This window comes from Rana temporaria, chromosome 4 (assembly GCF_905171775.1).
Source record: "Rana temporaria chromosome 4, aRanTem1.1, whole genome shotgun sequence".
NCBI lineage: Eukaryota > Metazoa > Chordata > Amphibia > Anura > Ranidae > Rana > Rana temporaria.
In genome coordinates, this window is record NC_053492.1 from 198,199,573 (window position 1) to 198,215,892 (window position 16,320).

The following is a 16,320-nucleotide window of genomic DNA, read 5'->3' on the forward strand; positions in this document are numbered from 1 at the left end:
ACCCTTTATCCAGTACTGCAAGTTCTTCTGCTGTAATGGACTTACCACTCAGGTTTACTACATTTTGGCCAACCTCTCTCTTTTTCGCTTGGACTCCCTTTCCCGCTCGATTGCCTCTCTTTGTTCGGGACTTAGCCTGTCCTCCTGAGTTCTTCTTGGAGGTGAGCGGTGTGGTTCTGGTTGTCGCCGAGGAGAGTTCTCCCTCCTCTCCCTGTCTAAAAAAGCCCTATATCCATTATAGTCATAGTAACTCTGGTATTGTCTTTGATCATAATATGGCTCCTGATAATGTCTAATAGGTTCAAATCTATTCTGTGTATATATAGGGGTTCTATCGTACCCCCCATGATGGTCATAGTGTTGTGGTGGTGCTCTATAGTCCTTCTGATGGTTCTGATTATTTTGACCAGTATGTCCATTATTAAATGGTTTCTTGTAGGGTTTCTTGAAAGGTTTTTTACCCGTTTTTTTTTTTTTTTTTTTTTTTTTTTCGGGGTGCGTTGTCCCTGATTCCCATTATAAGGCTGTTCACAGTAGGGTCTCGCATGATAGGGCTGTTCCTGATAAGATCTATTAATTTCAGGGTATGCATACCCTGAAATTAATAGATCTTATCAGGAACAGCCCTATCATGCGAGACCCTACTGTGAACAGCCTTATAATGGGAATCAGGGACAACGCACCCCGAAAAAAACGGGTAAAAAACCTTTCAAGAAACCCTACAAGAAACCATTTAATAATGGACATACTGGTCAAAATAATCAGAACCATCAGAAGGACTATAGAGCACCACCACAACACTATGACCATCATGGGGGGTACGATAGAACCCCTATATATACACAGAATAGATTTGAACCTATTAGACATTATCAGGAGCCATATTATGATCAAAGACAATACCAGAGTTACTATGACTATAATGGATATAGGGCTTTTTTAGACAGGGAGAGGAGGGAGAACTCTCCTCGGCGACAACCAGAACCACACCGCTCACCTCCAAGAAGAACTCAGGAGGACAGGCTAAGTCCCGAACAAAGAGAGGCAATCGAGCGGGAAAGGGAGTCCAAGCGAAAAAGAGAGAGGTTGGCCAAAATGTAGTAAACCTGAGTGGTAAGTCCATTACAGCAGAAGAACTTGCAGTACTGGATAAAGGGTTGAAACATGCCCCTACAAAAAATCTAAACAAATTCGAAACCTACATTGGAATCCAGAAATATGTGAGGAAACTCACGATAAAAAAGTCCATCTTAAATAACCCTTTCACACCGCATATAGCTTTACCAAGTGAGGTAAATGGACCATTACATAGTACTCTGAGAAATAATTCGGTCTACAACCCTCAGATATCCAAAAATCAACATATAGATGTTTTCAAAAGATTAGTCTTACAAGACCTGGAGTCTCTAAAACTAAAGAAAATACATGACCCAATTCATATAAAGAAGGGAATCAAACTACTAACCAAAAGAAGTGACATCGTTGTCCGCCCAGCCGATAAGGGAGGAGCTGTCGTGATACAATCAAAGGAACAGTATCAGAGTGAATTGAGTAGACAAATGCAAGATGGTAACACGTATGATAAACTCTTGGGGAATCCTACCTCAAAATACAAGAAAGAGCTGACATTACTCATAAATTTGGGAAAGAAAAAGGATATCCTAAATAAGAAGGAAGCTAAATTTCTGTTACCTGAAATGTGTAGGATACCAGTTATCTACACTATCCCTAAGATCCACAAATCCCGTGAAAACCCACCTGGCAGACCCATAGTAAATGGGATAGATTCCCTCACTGCCAGGATGGGACAGTATATTGACTATTTCATCCAACCTGCTGTCCAAAAGACACCAGCCTACCTCAAGGACACAAAACATATATTACAGCTTCTCGATACAGTGTCAGTATGTGAAGGTACCACACTACTAGCTACAGCAGATGTTACATCACTGTACACCATTGTGCAGCACCATGATGCGTGTTTTGCTGCTAAATGGCTTTTACGCAAATTTAGCAGCCTAGTCTGTAAGCAAAGGAAGTTTCTCATCAAGTGTCTCGATCTGTGCCTTAAATGCAATTATTTCTGGTATGATCAGAGCTATTACCATCAGGCTATTGGTATTGCCATGGGAGCGAAGTTCGCACCTAGTGTAGCGAATGCATTTATGGCGTTATGGGAAGAATCAGCTATATATGAAAATACTCCAGTTGAGTTGTCCCTCTATAAGAGGTATATAGACGACATTATTATCCTGTGGAACGGGAGCAGAGAAGGTCTGGAGAACTTCCTGGAGACACTCAATAGTAATGATAAGAATATTTCCCTAGTGTGGAAAATTGATGAGAAATCTATAGACTTCCTGGACTTAAACATAAGTATAGAGAAAGACAAAGTAGTCACTAAAACACATTTTAAAAATGTTGATACAAACAGTTACCTTTCGATGGACAGTTGCCATTTTAAACCTTGGTTATTCAATATCCCGAAGGGACAATTGATTAGAATTAGAAGGAACTGTACGAAAGAGAGTGATTACATGTTGCAAGCTGACATGATTGGCATGAGGTTTAAAGAAAAAGGCTATGATGGATCATGGGTGAAAGAACAAATAGATACTGTCAGTAAGCTAGATAGGAATCTGATGCTGCAGGATAAACCGAAAATACATCAACAACAAAATGCACCGGTTCTTATTCTAGATTATAACTCCCAATATAAAGATGTGGCCAAATTGGTTGAGAGACATTGGCACATTTTGAAGGGAGATAAGGATTTAGGGCAATTACTTCCAGAAAAGCCAAGGATAGTATACAAGAGAGCACCAACTTTGAGAAATTTGATTGTGAAAACAGTGGTTGAACCACCATCAAAACCAGGATATACCTTCTTTTCAGGAAAGGGTTTTTATCCATGTAAGAATTGTAATGCATGTCGAAAATCACAGAGGTTTCAAAAGAAACGGACTGAGTTTGTGGCAACAAACACAGGGGAAACCCATGTGATTAAAGACTTCATTGGATGTCACACTGAGGGGGTTGTGTATGTGCTACAATGTAGCTGTAACCTCCAATATGTTGGCAGAACAAAGAGGGCCCTGAAGGTTCGGGTCAGCGAACATGTGGAGAACATAATTAAGGGCTTTCCGAAACACAGTGTGTCAAGACATTTTGATCAAGTACATAATCGTGACCCCACCCAATTACAATTTTGGGGGGTAGAAAAATATAACCCCTCATGGAGAGGGAGTCACAAGATTCGTACAATTAGCCAAAAGGAATCTAAATGGATTCATACTATGCGTACACTTGTACCGGGCGGTATGAACGTTGAATTTGATCTCAATTGTGTTCTTAGTAACTTTTGATTTATTTTAGCCATTCTGTGTATGTTTAGAGAATAGTCTATACATGATGATCAATAGGAATACTTAAGATAGAAATATTGTTTATATATAGAGATTGTGGGTATGTGATGCGACAAACCAGGTGTGCGACCCCCCTATATATATATATTTTTGGTTTTTTATATATATATTTTTATATATTTTTATATATAAATATCTACCATCTGGATTACAGTATATTACTATATTTTATATTTTTATATTTTTATATATTAATTATGAATTTTAAATACTGCGTTTTAATACGTTTAGTATTTTTCTTATAATATATTTTTAACAATCTATAGGTCTGTTTTAATATGATTGCTATCACCATTTTTGGTGAATTTGTATATTTATAATGGATTATGTTTCCCACAGCATAATTGTTTGTGAGGATTTATTCCCATATTCATACCTCTGGGATGGGAACGATTATTCCCTTTTCCCTCCCGTGGCTGTGGAAATATACATTTCTACTATACATTTTAATATGTATTTTTAACCTGTAACTATATATGCATGCTTGTCCGATATGCAGCGGTAAATATGACTTAACGTTGCAGTCTAGCGAGTTTTTAACATTTAGTTGCCATGGAGATATGTATCGTTTAATAATCTCCAAGCGGAGCTATGCCATTCCAATGCAGTGTGTATACATATCACTTGGACTTCAAGAAAATGGCGGCGATACTATTTCCGGTTTCTCGGATATATAAACAATAGAATGTCCGCCAATCAGATGCCCCAGATGAAGACACGTGACGTCGTGTCGTAACGCGTAGGGATTGGCGTACACCTGGAGTGACGTAAGCCGGCGCTGTGAACGCCGCTCATTTTAAATATTGCTGCACATTTGTATATTTTTTAATGTAAGCACAGGTTTTTTCGTTTAATAAATCACAACCTGGTTTACTGTGCTTCACTATCGGAGGTTCCTTTTTTGTTCCCTCTCTCCATTGTATGTATTTGGGCGGAGTACTATACGGATCTATAGACGTTGTGCCAGCTCAAGGGGAGAAAGGACAGGGACTACCCTTTAAGGATTGCCACGGTGTGAGAGATCTGATGCTCATCTATATCTACCTAGAGGTAAGAGACTAGTGAGCCTAGTGGAGGATTCGATCTTCATCTGCTGGTCACTCATTCTACATCTAATCCAGCATATTCAGCATATTGATTGGATCATTTGGCAGCTTTTATATAATTTTGATTTGTATTGAATAATTTTTTTTCACTGAATTTGTTTCACTGAAGGATTCGTTTTGGTTTTTTTCCACATCACTTTTATTTACCATTTTTGGTTCGGATTTTCATTTTATTTTAGTATTTTTAGACACTATTTGAGCAGGACTTAGCTCTCCTATACCACCTGTATACACAGACTATTTAGTGGATATATATTTACCCATTCAGTGTTATTTCACTTTTATTTGTGTTTATATTTATGTGTCACAGCAATGTGAGATACGTTGCGCAGAATCACTTTCACTATCTTATCTCTATTTTTGTGTTTGGTAAAACACTGCTAGATTTTGCTGCACTGTATATTATTTGTTGAGGTGTTTGTATTTTAAGGATCTATAATAGCGCGGAAGCACTTGTCACTTTAAACACCAAAATGTAACACACCTGCCCCCCATTCACACCTGAGACCTTGTAACACTAACGAGTCAAATGACATCGGGGAGGGAAAATGGCTCATTTGGCCCAATCTGACATTTTCACCTAGGTGTGTACTCACTTTTGTCGCCAGCAGTTTAGACATTAATGGCTGTGTGTTGAGTTATTTTGAGTGGACAGCAAATTTGCAGCAAATTTACACTGTTATACAAGCTGTACACTCACTACTTTACAAGTATAATTTCTTCAGTTTGTCACATGCAAAGATATAATAAAATATTTACAAAAATTAAGGGTGTACTAACTTTTGTGAGATACTGTATACACACCCCTCCACTACCTTTGCAGCAAAAGAGGAATGGTTTGGGGTTGTAAATCTATGACTATCGTTGGGTCTAACTGCCTCCAAACCCCTAGTGTAAACAAGGCCTCATTTATACTATCTAACAACTATATGCCCTGCCTGTATAAAGACAGTCACACATTATAATACAGGCTTCTATTATGTCACCCATTTTCCCAAATTCCTGATAAGAATAAGGGTCGTTGGTTTGAATCCCAACCATGGCACTACCTGCCTGGAGTTTGCATGGGTTTCCTCCAGGTACTCCCCACACTCCAAAGACATACTGGTAGGTTAATTAGCCCGTGTATGTATGAATGTGCGTTAGGGACCTTAAATTGTAAACTCCTAGAGGGCAGGGACCGATAAGAATGTACAATATATATGTAAAGCACTGTGTAAATTGATGGTGAGATATAAGTACCTGTAATAAATAAATACATGTAGTTGTATGGTCAGACTGATAAACTGCCTATACTGATAGCACAGATATCGCCCAATGTCTCACTATTACCTGGGAAGTACTGTAGCAGAATGACATTATTTATTTTTTGGAACATACTCATTGTATGTGTATACAGGGTTTGGGAAGGGGCAATCATATGCAGTGTTTCTTTTTTGTGTTATCCATTAACCCTTCATCTAATCAACTCAGTACTGAGGCCACACTTCATTACATTTAGGACCGGTTCATACCAGATGCAGTCCAGAGCATTTTTTTCTGCATCAATAACGCATGAAAAGCAAGATATATGGTTTCCAATGGCATAGTTCACACCAGTGCAGTCAGTTCCAGGACAATCCAGTTCCAGAAAAAAATTTAACAGGCTGCATTTTTCCTGCACTGGAACATGGTAAAACGCAAAAAAAAAAAACAGGGGAGCTGCGGTGGCTCAACGCGATTGGCACTGCGCTGACAAGCCATTCACCTCTGCAGCTAGGGGTTCGGATCCCGGTCTCGGCTACATGTGAATTGAGTTTGGTGGTCTCAGCCCGGCTCCCGGTGGGTGTGCTATGCGAGGTATGCCTGCGCTTAGTACACCTACCCCCTCCCACAATAACCACCACACTTACACACACTCGAAATTGGGTTAACATGCACGCACTTTGACCACGCGGTCTCTAAAAAAGCGAGGCGAAGGACTAACAGGGCTGGTTGAGTGGGCAAAATCCTCTCACTCCCTTATAGGGAGTCTCTTTGCCCTGTTGGGCTTCAAAGCGGAGCAGGTAGGGCGGGCTGTGTGGGAAAACCCCCTCACACACTTGCCATTGCCACCCGGGGCATGGAGAAAGGTGGCAGATTGCCTCTGGGGGAGGCCTGCCTACTCCCAACTCCTGCAGTCCGGCTCCTCTCTCGAGTACACGCACAAAATACACTTAAAAAAAAAAAAAAAAACGCATCAAAAACACACCAAAACGCACTGGATCGCATAAAAAAATGCACAAAAAATGCACTGGACCCCAGTACAGTGAAAAAAACATCAAAAATTCATCCAGAAATGCAAAAATATAACAAATATGCACCGGAATGCATTAAAATGTGCATGCAGAAACGCATCCGGAACAGATTTGGAGTGTTTTTTCATGTGGTGTGAACCGACCCTTAGCACATGGACCTTTTATCCAGATGTACTCTTTGTAAATATTGAAGATGTCTGGTCGGCTATAAATTACAGTAGCCTTTGAACACGTCTGAATATCATCAGGCTGAATATTTGGGCAGATTTATTTATACCACAATCTAAGCCACACTTGTGTCTATATTCTTATTAACTATTAACTGCTTAGCTGAGGCCTAGTCATAGTTTAAGATCTTTGTACAATTAAAATGTTCTAAATTATTTTTATTTTTTATTTTTGTATTATTTAGTTGAAAGTGATGCTCCTCTATTCCCAGTCCCCATTCTCATTCTGATACAGATGTCTGATACTTTTTTGTTGTAAGGACATTTATGGTTTGGCAGTCAATATAGTATACAGAATAATATAATATCAATAACTGAGATACAAACTATAACAAATAACAATAATGGCAAATCACATATGCATTTTTTAGTTTATAGCCATAAAACAAATAAATTCTGCTCATGGAATACCTGGACTTAGAGCGTCTTCTTTTTCGACAGCAATACACAATCAAAATGGTAAAGGCAATAACAAGGATGACAAAGGCGATGGCACCAAAAAGTATTCCAAAGAAGGCATTCAGGTTCATTGCAAGGTACTGACAATTCTTACCATATGAGGCATAAATGGTAAATGTAGTACACCTGGAGAATGAAAAAACAAATCAAATTTGGGTTAAATGGAATCCTACCATTGTTTAGCTACGTTGGAATGATTATAATTATTAACATTTTCGCAATTTTTCCCCTTCCCCTTTTTTTTTCTTCTCTCTTGCTTGAAATACCACCCGATCGGTACTATAAGCTAAAGTGGAGCACCCCTTTCTTCTTTCCTTTTATTTTTCTTCCTTTTTTTTCCCCTTTTTTCTTTATGAAGAAGATATGCATTGAAAATATGTAAGAATATAGACTGTATTCTACTAGTATATGTAGATGGCCTTCATATATATATATATATATATATATATATATATATATATATATATATATATATATATATATATATATATATATATATATGTTGTGTATAGGGTAAACCCCTGTAATACCTATATAAAATAATAAAAAAATATTGTAAACAAATTTGGGTTGTTTACTGGGATTATTAATAAAGGGATATTTTCTAAATCTAATACTGCCTGGTCCCCAATGATGTAAACAAAATTGCTAGTGTGTGTTCTGTGTGAACCAGAAAGACTCTATTTTATCTATCTGTAATCTTAGGGGCTAGGTTTACATCTATGCGGGTGCGGGGCTGCATGTAAATAGCTTGCTTTCCTGCACCTGCAGCAAAAACGACCTGCTGTTAGCAAACGTGGGGGGTGCCAATAATTCTTAATGGTACCCCAATGCATTGTAAATTGCAGTGCATTTTCCCATACTGGGAGTGTGCACTGTGTAATAAGAGTCCCGTGCTGCATAAGTGTGAACCTAGCCTTATGCCTTGTACACACGATCGGTTTTCCCGGCGGTAAAAGTCTGCTGGGAAAACCGAGGGGAAAGCCGAGAACCTGCTCGGCAGCCTTTTCCCCCTACACAAGGCTAGTTTTCCTGGCAGGAACACTGTCATGAGAGCTTTGGCAAGGAAACTCGGCCGTGTGTATGCTCCACCGCAGTGTTTCCCATAGGAAAGCTGCCGGGAAAAACACTGCTGGAATCGTGGCAGGAAAAAAGAGAACATGTTCACATTTTTCCCGCTGCTTACATGTTGAAAAACAATGTTTTAATATATAATAATTAAATTTTAGTGTGTAATCTGCAAAAAACTAAGACTTTATGTAACCATAGGACTTAGAGTGGGAAGAGATGCAATGCTGCTTTTCTTACTGTTTCCTCCACACACTCTGTTAATATTCTGTAAATGTAAATGACCCCAATAGTGTTCCCTCTTACATCAGACACCCCTACCAGAGTAATTCATTACATTAGGTACCCCCATCAGACTACCCCCATAAATCAGTTGCCACGTTAGAATGTCCTCAACAGAGTGCCCCCTTTCATCATGTTTCTTCATCAGAATGCATCATACATCTGGTGTGTCCCATCATTGTGCCCCCTTACAACATTTGTGCCCATCAGAGTGTCCCTTTACATTGGGTGTCTCCCTCACATAAGGTGTGCCCATCAAAATGCTTCTTTACATTAGGTGTTCTCATCAGAGTGCCGCTTTACATTAGGTGTTCCTATCACAGTGACACCTTACATCAAGTGCCCCCATCAGAGTGCCTCTTTAAATCAGGTGTCCCCATCACAGTACTATCTTACATCAGGTGTTCCCATCAGAGTGACCCCTTACAACAGATGTCCCCATCAGTGTGCCCCTTTACATCAGGCATCCCCATCACAGTGCCACCTTACATCAGGTGTTCCCATCAGAGTGCCCCTATACATCAGGTGTCCCCATCACATCAGGTGTCCCCATCAGCATGTCCCCTTAACATATGTGCCCATCAGTGGGCCCCCAGTAACATATGTGCCCATCAGTGTGCCCCCTTCAAATAAAATGTGCCCATCAGCATGCCCCTTTAACATAAAATGTGCCCATCAGCATGACCCTTATTTTATGTTAACCGCTTGCCAACCAGCCACCACAGTTATAATAAGAAATATTTTTTATCTCAGTTTAGGCCGATACGTATTCTTCTACATATTTTTGGTAAAAAAAAAAAAAAAAATTGCAATAACCGTATAGTGACTGCTTTGCGCAAACGTTATATTGCCTACAAAATAGGGGACATAATTATGATGTTTTTATTATTATTTTTTTACTAGGAATGGCGGCGATCTGCGATTTTTTTCGGAACTGCGACATTATAGCGGACACATCGGACACTTTTGACACATTTTTGGGACCATTCACATTTATACAGTGAACAGTGCTATAAATATGCATTGATTACTGTATAAATGTGACTGGCAGGGAAGGGGTTAACCACTAGGGGACGAGGAAGGGGTTAAATGTGTCAACTAGTTAGTGTTCTAACTGTAGGGGGAGGGGGGTGACTGGGGGAGGTGACCGATCTGTGTCCCTATGTACAAGGGACACAGCATCGGTCTCCTCTCCCTGACAGAACGTGGATCTCTGTGTTTACACACAGAGATCCACGGTCCTGCTCAGTTACTGGGCAATGTGTTACCAGTAACACGACGGGTGAGCGCGCGCCCCCTAGCGGCTTTAAATGACAGGATGTCATATGACGTCCTGTCAGAACAATAGGGGATTCCGCCCGCCATTTGATGGCGGGCGGGTGTTAAGTGGTTAAAGGCTAAAGCAGACGTGCACGCGTCGCCAGAGCCGATGCGTGTGGCCGGCGGACAATGGGATCGCTCCACAGAGAGACAGAACGGGGATCTGTCATTGTAAACAAACAGATCCCCATTCTGACAGGAGAGTAGAGAGTGATCGTCTGTTATAGCTAGTGATCAGGAAAAACTATCTCTCCGTACTCCCAGTCAGTCCACTCCCCCAACAGTTAGAAACACCTCCCTAGGGAACACTAAACCCCTTGATCGCCCCTAGTGTTAACCCATTCCTGCCAGTGTCATTGATACAGTGATCAGTGGCTATTTTTAGCTCTGATCACTGTAATAATGTCACTGGTCCCAAAAAAGTGTCAAAAGTGTCCGATCTGTCCACCACAATGTCGCAGTCCCACAAAAAAATCGCCATTACTAGTAAAATAAAAATTAATAATAAAAATGCCATAAATCTATCCCCTATTTTGTAGACGCTATAACTTTTGTGAAAACCAATCAATATACGCTTATTGTGTTTTTTTTTTTTCCCAAAGATATGTAGAAGAATATATATTGGCCTAAACCGATGAAGACATTTTTTTTTTATATATATATTTTTTTGAGATATTTAATATAGCAAAAAGTAAAAAATATATGCCTTTTTTTGTTTATAGTGCAGAAAAAAGATGATCAACTACCACCAAAAGAAAGCTCTATTTGTGGGAAAAAAGTACCTCAATTTTGTTTGGGTACAATGTCGCATGACCGCGCAATTGTTAGTTAAAGCGACGCAGTGCCGTATCACACAAAATGGCCTGGTCATTAAGTGAGTAAATCCTTCTGGGGCTGAAGTGGTTAAGGGACACTCTAAAAGTGTTCCCCTTAACATAAAATGTGCCCAGGATGCGCATATCACACTGGCGGCCTGACAGCCTGGACAGGAGGGTCGCTTGGTCTGTGTTTGGACCGCGGGCCGCCATTCAGTGACGGCTGCAGTATATAGTAGTGGTAAAAAGCAAACAAAAAACACTACATTATATGACTAAAAGTTTGGCGTTCAGACTAACATTTTAAATCTGTGTTTGGACCAAACTAGAAGCTCATCTCTATCAGTAAAGTGCTGTGTAATATTAGTCAAAGTGTAATAATAAACAGGTAATTGTTCCTATTACTTGCAGATGGGTCCACTCTCGGTGTGTTCACATGTTGCATTATTCTGGCAGAAATCCGTATCACATTGAAACACACAGGTAAATCCATTAGTTGAATTGGTCAGTTTATAACCTGATAATCCTGTGCTGTTACAGCTGAAGTAGCTTTCTAATTGATTTACTGATTCTAAGAAAAAGAACATAAAAAAAGATTAATGCATAAGTCTGAGATTTTCTAAATATAAATACAGAAATACAGTACACAGTTGTAAAAATCATAATAGATGTGGAAAAAGTCCCAGTTCATAATGGTATGCACGTGTCCCACAGTGCACAATTTACATGAGCCACTTCTTGATAAATGTGTGTACTGTAGATATGAAAGATGTGCAGAAACATGGGAAGGTGTAGGATGGCTGAGTTGTCACCGAGTGTTATATTAGCAAAGGAAAGATTTCCTTTTTATCCAGACTCAATCATGTGCTGAACATGTGCAGTTCTATGCAGGCCCGTCGTTACAGGACAGGCAAAACAAACAATTGCTTGGGGCCCCAAGCTTGCCTGGGGCCCCCAACTTCCCCTTTTCAGGCTGTAGCGTGGCCCAGCTCCTCTTCCTTCCTCCTGGAGTCCTGTCAGTCCGGCCAGGTAACGCGCGTGGTACAGGAGAATCAGTTTCCTGTTCCCGGCCGGACTGACAGGAAGTGCACACTTCCTTTTAAGTCCGGCCGGGAACACAGGAAACTAAATCTCCTGTACCGCACGGTACCAGTTCCGGGTACTATCAGATAGGGGACTGGGGACCCATAATGATAGAACACTGGACTGACTGGAGGAAGAGGAGCTTGGACACGCTACAGCGACAACCTACAGGGAAGAAGGGGAGGTGAGAATAGAAAAACATAGGGACTAGGGAGGGGGGGAGCAGTAAGAACATGGGCGTAAAAAATTAGTGTAGTGCTAACGTAGGCTTTGTGTGCAGGGGGGGTGCTTGGGGGCCCCCAAATTTCTTCAAACGGCCCTGGTTCTATGTAGCCTACAAGCAGAAGTGCTCATATTTTTGTCTCTTGACTAGTTTGTCTTGACTATTTTAGGACAAAAAACATGAAATAATTGCAGTGCATCCACTGGAAATTTTTAAGAAATGGTATACTGGGCTTTTAACCCTTACTAGATTATTATTCTACTGTCAGAAAATCCTTACCGATTCGTATATCCGTAATATTATCTGTACTCATGATTCCAAATGAGACTGTAGACAGTTCTCGTCTCCTACGGCCAGTCAGTTTGGAATTAAACACTGTGATTATTTTCTGCACCAGAATATTATTTAAGAATGTTATGATTGTACCATTGTTACTATATGTAAACTCTGAAATAATACTGGTTTGTACTCCTCCATCCACATTGCTGCAATGACATAGAAAAGATTAGTTCAATCATAATGACACACATTGCCAGTCACTGTTTCACTGAACAATTTTATTGTAACACACAAACACACATATGATTGTATACCACTTCTATGCTATTAGTTCTCAATTCCAGATGTGTGGATTGGAATAATGTTAGATATACATACAGTTAGTATAAGTACCTGAATAGAGCTTTATTTTGCTTTGCCTCATACAACAAGCCTCAGGTTTGGCAAGGGTAGGGCAGCACGGTAAGCTATTCAGATTCCAGTAATGCAAAATCAGCAGTATGAGGTCAGGGAAATGACCAGTTTGTATTGATTTATTTGTTGGTGATAGTGAGATTTAATTGTTAACCCTTCTGTAGTGATCTAATGGGAAGAGATAGTGCCCATTTATATGCCAATTGTGGGAGGGGGCCCAGTGCACTTGGGGTATGGAACACTCCTGATCTGTAATATGTAATGCTGTGAGTTGGGCAGGGACCCTCTGAAGGGCTGACCTGCCAGGTTGGTGAGTAAGGACACTTGGGAGCAGACAGAAAAACCTTGACCCTTGACTAGTGGGTCCTGTGAATTGGCTTATAGTGGCCCCTGGGCCTGTGGAGGATCTCCCTTGTGTGAGAGGAAGAAATACCTTGTGTGAGTAATGCCTATGCCAAGAGACTGTAACAACTAAAGAAGATAGCTCTGTTTCGTGAGAAACTGAAATGTCACTGGAATGTACTGAAAATGCCTGTAACTACAAGAATTGTGCTGGAGTGACATTATGATGAAGTGACGTTATGCAGTAAAGCATTAAAAAGCCTTTTGGACTGGACATTCCTTCATTCTGTGTATTAGGCTTTAGACTCTAAAAATGATGAAGTGGACTTCCAGACAAGAAGTCTGACACAATATGGCAGAGTATCTGCAGACAACAGGTATGTGACTATCCCATCCAAGAAGAATCAGAACCAAAATGTCTCCTGTGGAAATTCGTTACAGCCAATACCACAAAGGTACATATGGATAATTATAAAAAATATATTTTTATTATACAAACAACAGTAAAAAGGTTGTTTTGGTCAGGGATCCATCACGTACAAGCCTTCAATGAAGGCTTAACATCAGTTGTTAAAATTTCTATTGAGGACCCTTCCATTACTCACATATTTTACTCAAGACTATCAATAATATGACACCCAGTGGGTTGATTATTTCCGGCCCTTAATGACCACCCATCCCAGCTTTCTGTGGGGATTTAGGGTCAGACTACCTTGTACATGTGGGCCTTTCAAAACAAGCTGTTACCATCATTTTCATTCTAGGTTGTTGGTAGACTGATCTACTCTCACAATTGCCTTGAGGAAAATGTCTCCAATAATTGAAATGCGTTGGAATTTGGTGTCTTAAACAGCTATCTGTCTAGATTTGTAATGACACTTATTGTGTCCATGTAGTGAGAGTAACACTCTATACCATATTGTATTCTGTACTGTATAGAGATCAGCATTTTTTAACTTGGAACTGTTTACTGTTGTTTGTATAATAAAAATATATTTTTTATAATTATCCATATGTACTTTTGTGTTATTGGCTGCAACAAAGTCCCACAGGAGACATTTTTGGTTCTGTTCTAACATAAGGGATGGAGCAGCCTGGAACTCATGGTTCATTCACCATACTCCTCAGTAACCTAAGAAGAATCAGAGTGGCTCCAAAGTCAGCTTGGCAGGAACTGACAACCAATGGGACCCTCACATACTGCAGTATTTAAAAGTAGGGACAAATCTGTAACAAGGACACATACAGCAATACAAACCTTACAGGCATTCTAGATTTTCCCTAATCTACTTAAAAACAGTAGTCTGTGTTGATGATTGGAGAATACCCTTACTTCCTCTGTGGTGAAACCATTGACAGCCAGGCAGTAAGTGAGGGGAAATCTCTCCAACAGAGCTCCGGATAAAACTAAAACCTGACAGGAGTTCTAATCCTTCCCTTCCCTAGTCAATTATTTTTTGGACAGATATACTGTAACACTTTAATCACTGGCTAGTTGAAGTGACCACAGATTCATTACAAATACCCAAACATGTGCATGGGAGCTTTAAAAATGAAATTCTTAAGCAGAACTATATAGGTATAACATCTGAATGGTGTGAAATATTACTATTGGCACAAATCCTTGATTCCCGTCAGGAAAGAGGGTGGGGACAAGCTAGCGCCCCCCTGCACCATACCAGTCCACATGCCTTCAACATGGGGAGGTGGGTGCTTTGGGGCAGGGTGGGCATCTACCCCCCCTCCCATGTTGAGGCATGTGGACTGGTATGGTGCAGGGGAAGGCACTGGCTCATCCCCACCCCCTTTCCTGACCTGCCGGGCTGCATGCTCAAATAAGGGTCTGGTATAGATTTAGGGGGGGGGGCATGTTTTTGGCTTGGGGGTTCACCTTAAAATCCATACCAGACTTCGGTCTGGTATGGTCTTGGAGGGGGACTTTATGACTTTTTTTTTTAAATTGCCATGGTGTTCATCTTCAAGATCATGAGAGTACAAATCACATGCCAAAGTCGGATCAGTTAAAATGATGATCCGACTTTAATAAGATTCAATGGGCTGAAGTAGGATCAAAGTCAGACCAAAGTAGTACAAGAACCTTTTTCAAAGTCGGACCGACTTGTTTCAGAACAGTTAAGATGGCTCTCATGGGGAACCATTAAAGTGGATGTAAACCCTCCATAACCCAGGGAAGTGAACAGCCTCAGATGATACACTAAGATGAACCAAATTTCCCTACATAAGTTTTACATGCATATCTGCTGTCTTTACCTTTATATACTGTTTAGAAAATTCAGATCGTGTTAGGAAATTTATCTTCCTGTTTAACACAGTGTGATGTCTGGGCATACAGCCAAGATAGCTAAAATTACTGATTGGCGGAAAGGCACACACCCCCTCTCCACATAGACAGAGACTCTCAGAGGTGTTTTGTAACAGGGCCAGCTCCCTGCTAATCTATTTATAGCAACCTCCTGGACAGAAATTTCAGGCTGCTTTTATCTGATGTGTCAGAGAATTTGTCAGGAGTTCTCAGGCTGATAACAGAGGAACAGTTCAGGAGAGAGCTATGGGACTTGAGATATATGGGGGAGAGATAACAAAACACTGCAGATATATGTGCCCAGCTCAAATTTCATGAATTGGGTTTACATCCACTTTAATTTATACACATCATGCAATTTGTGCTCCCAATGTTGGAGCGTTTGTCGTTCCAGTGTGAACCCAGCCTGAAAGTAGCATGCATTAAGGCAATATATACATTGTTTGTCATGAGAGAGTCTGCTATGCAATAGGCCCTTGGGATTTCATTAACCGCGGCCATAAAGTATTTATAAAGGATAGGGTCAGTTCTAACAGAAATCTTAGTAACTATCCATTGCTTTGCTTTATACTAGATCTTTCTGGTTTACTCACTCACCTGAGAGAAACTTTACTGTTTATATAAAAAGCCATGATTGATTGCAGGTATCCGGAAGCCTATAAATAAATACAGAAAAGC

General features: G+C 40.3%; 1 protein-coding gene across 1 annotated transcript in view; it reads right to left on the reverse strand.

Moving 5' to 3' along the window:
- The window catches only part of LOC120936886 (mucin-12-like), a 115,005-nt gene that overhangs the window by 11,647 nt on the left and 87,038 nt on the right, over positions 1 to 16,320 (reverse strand). The window contains exons 34-37 of the mRNA XM_040349652.1: positions 16,240 to 16,298; positions 12,564 to 12,769; positions 11,384 to 11,549; positions 7,446 to 7,619 (exon numbers count right to left, since the gene is read on the reverse strand). Coding sequence (XP_040205586.1) covers positions 7,446 to 7,619; positions 11,384 to 11,549; positions 12,564 to 12,769; positions 16,240 to 16,298 — 605 coding nt within the window. The remainder of the gene's footprint in view (positions 1 to 7,445; positions 7,620 to 11,383; positions 11,550 to 12,563; positions 12,770 to 16,239; positions 16,299 to 16,320) is intronic.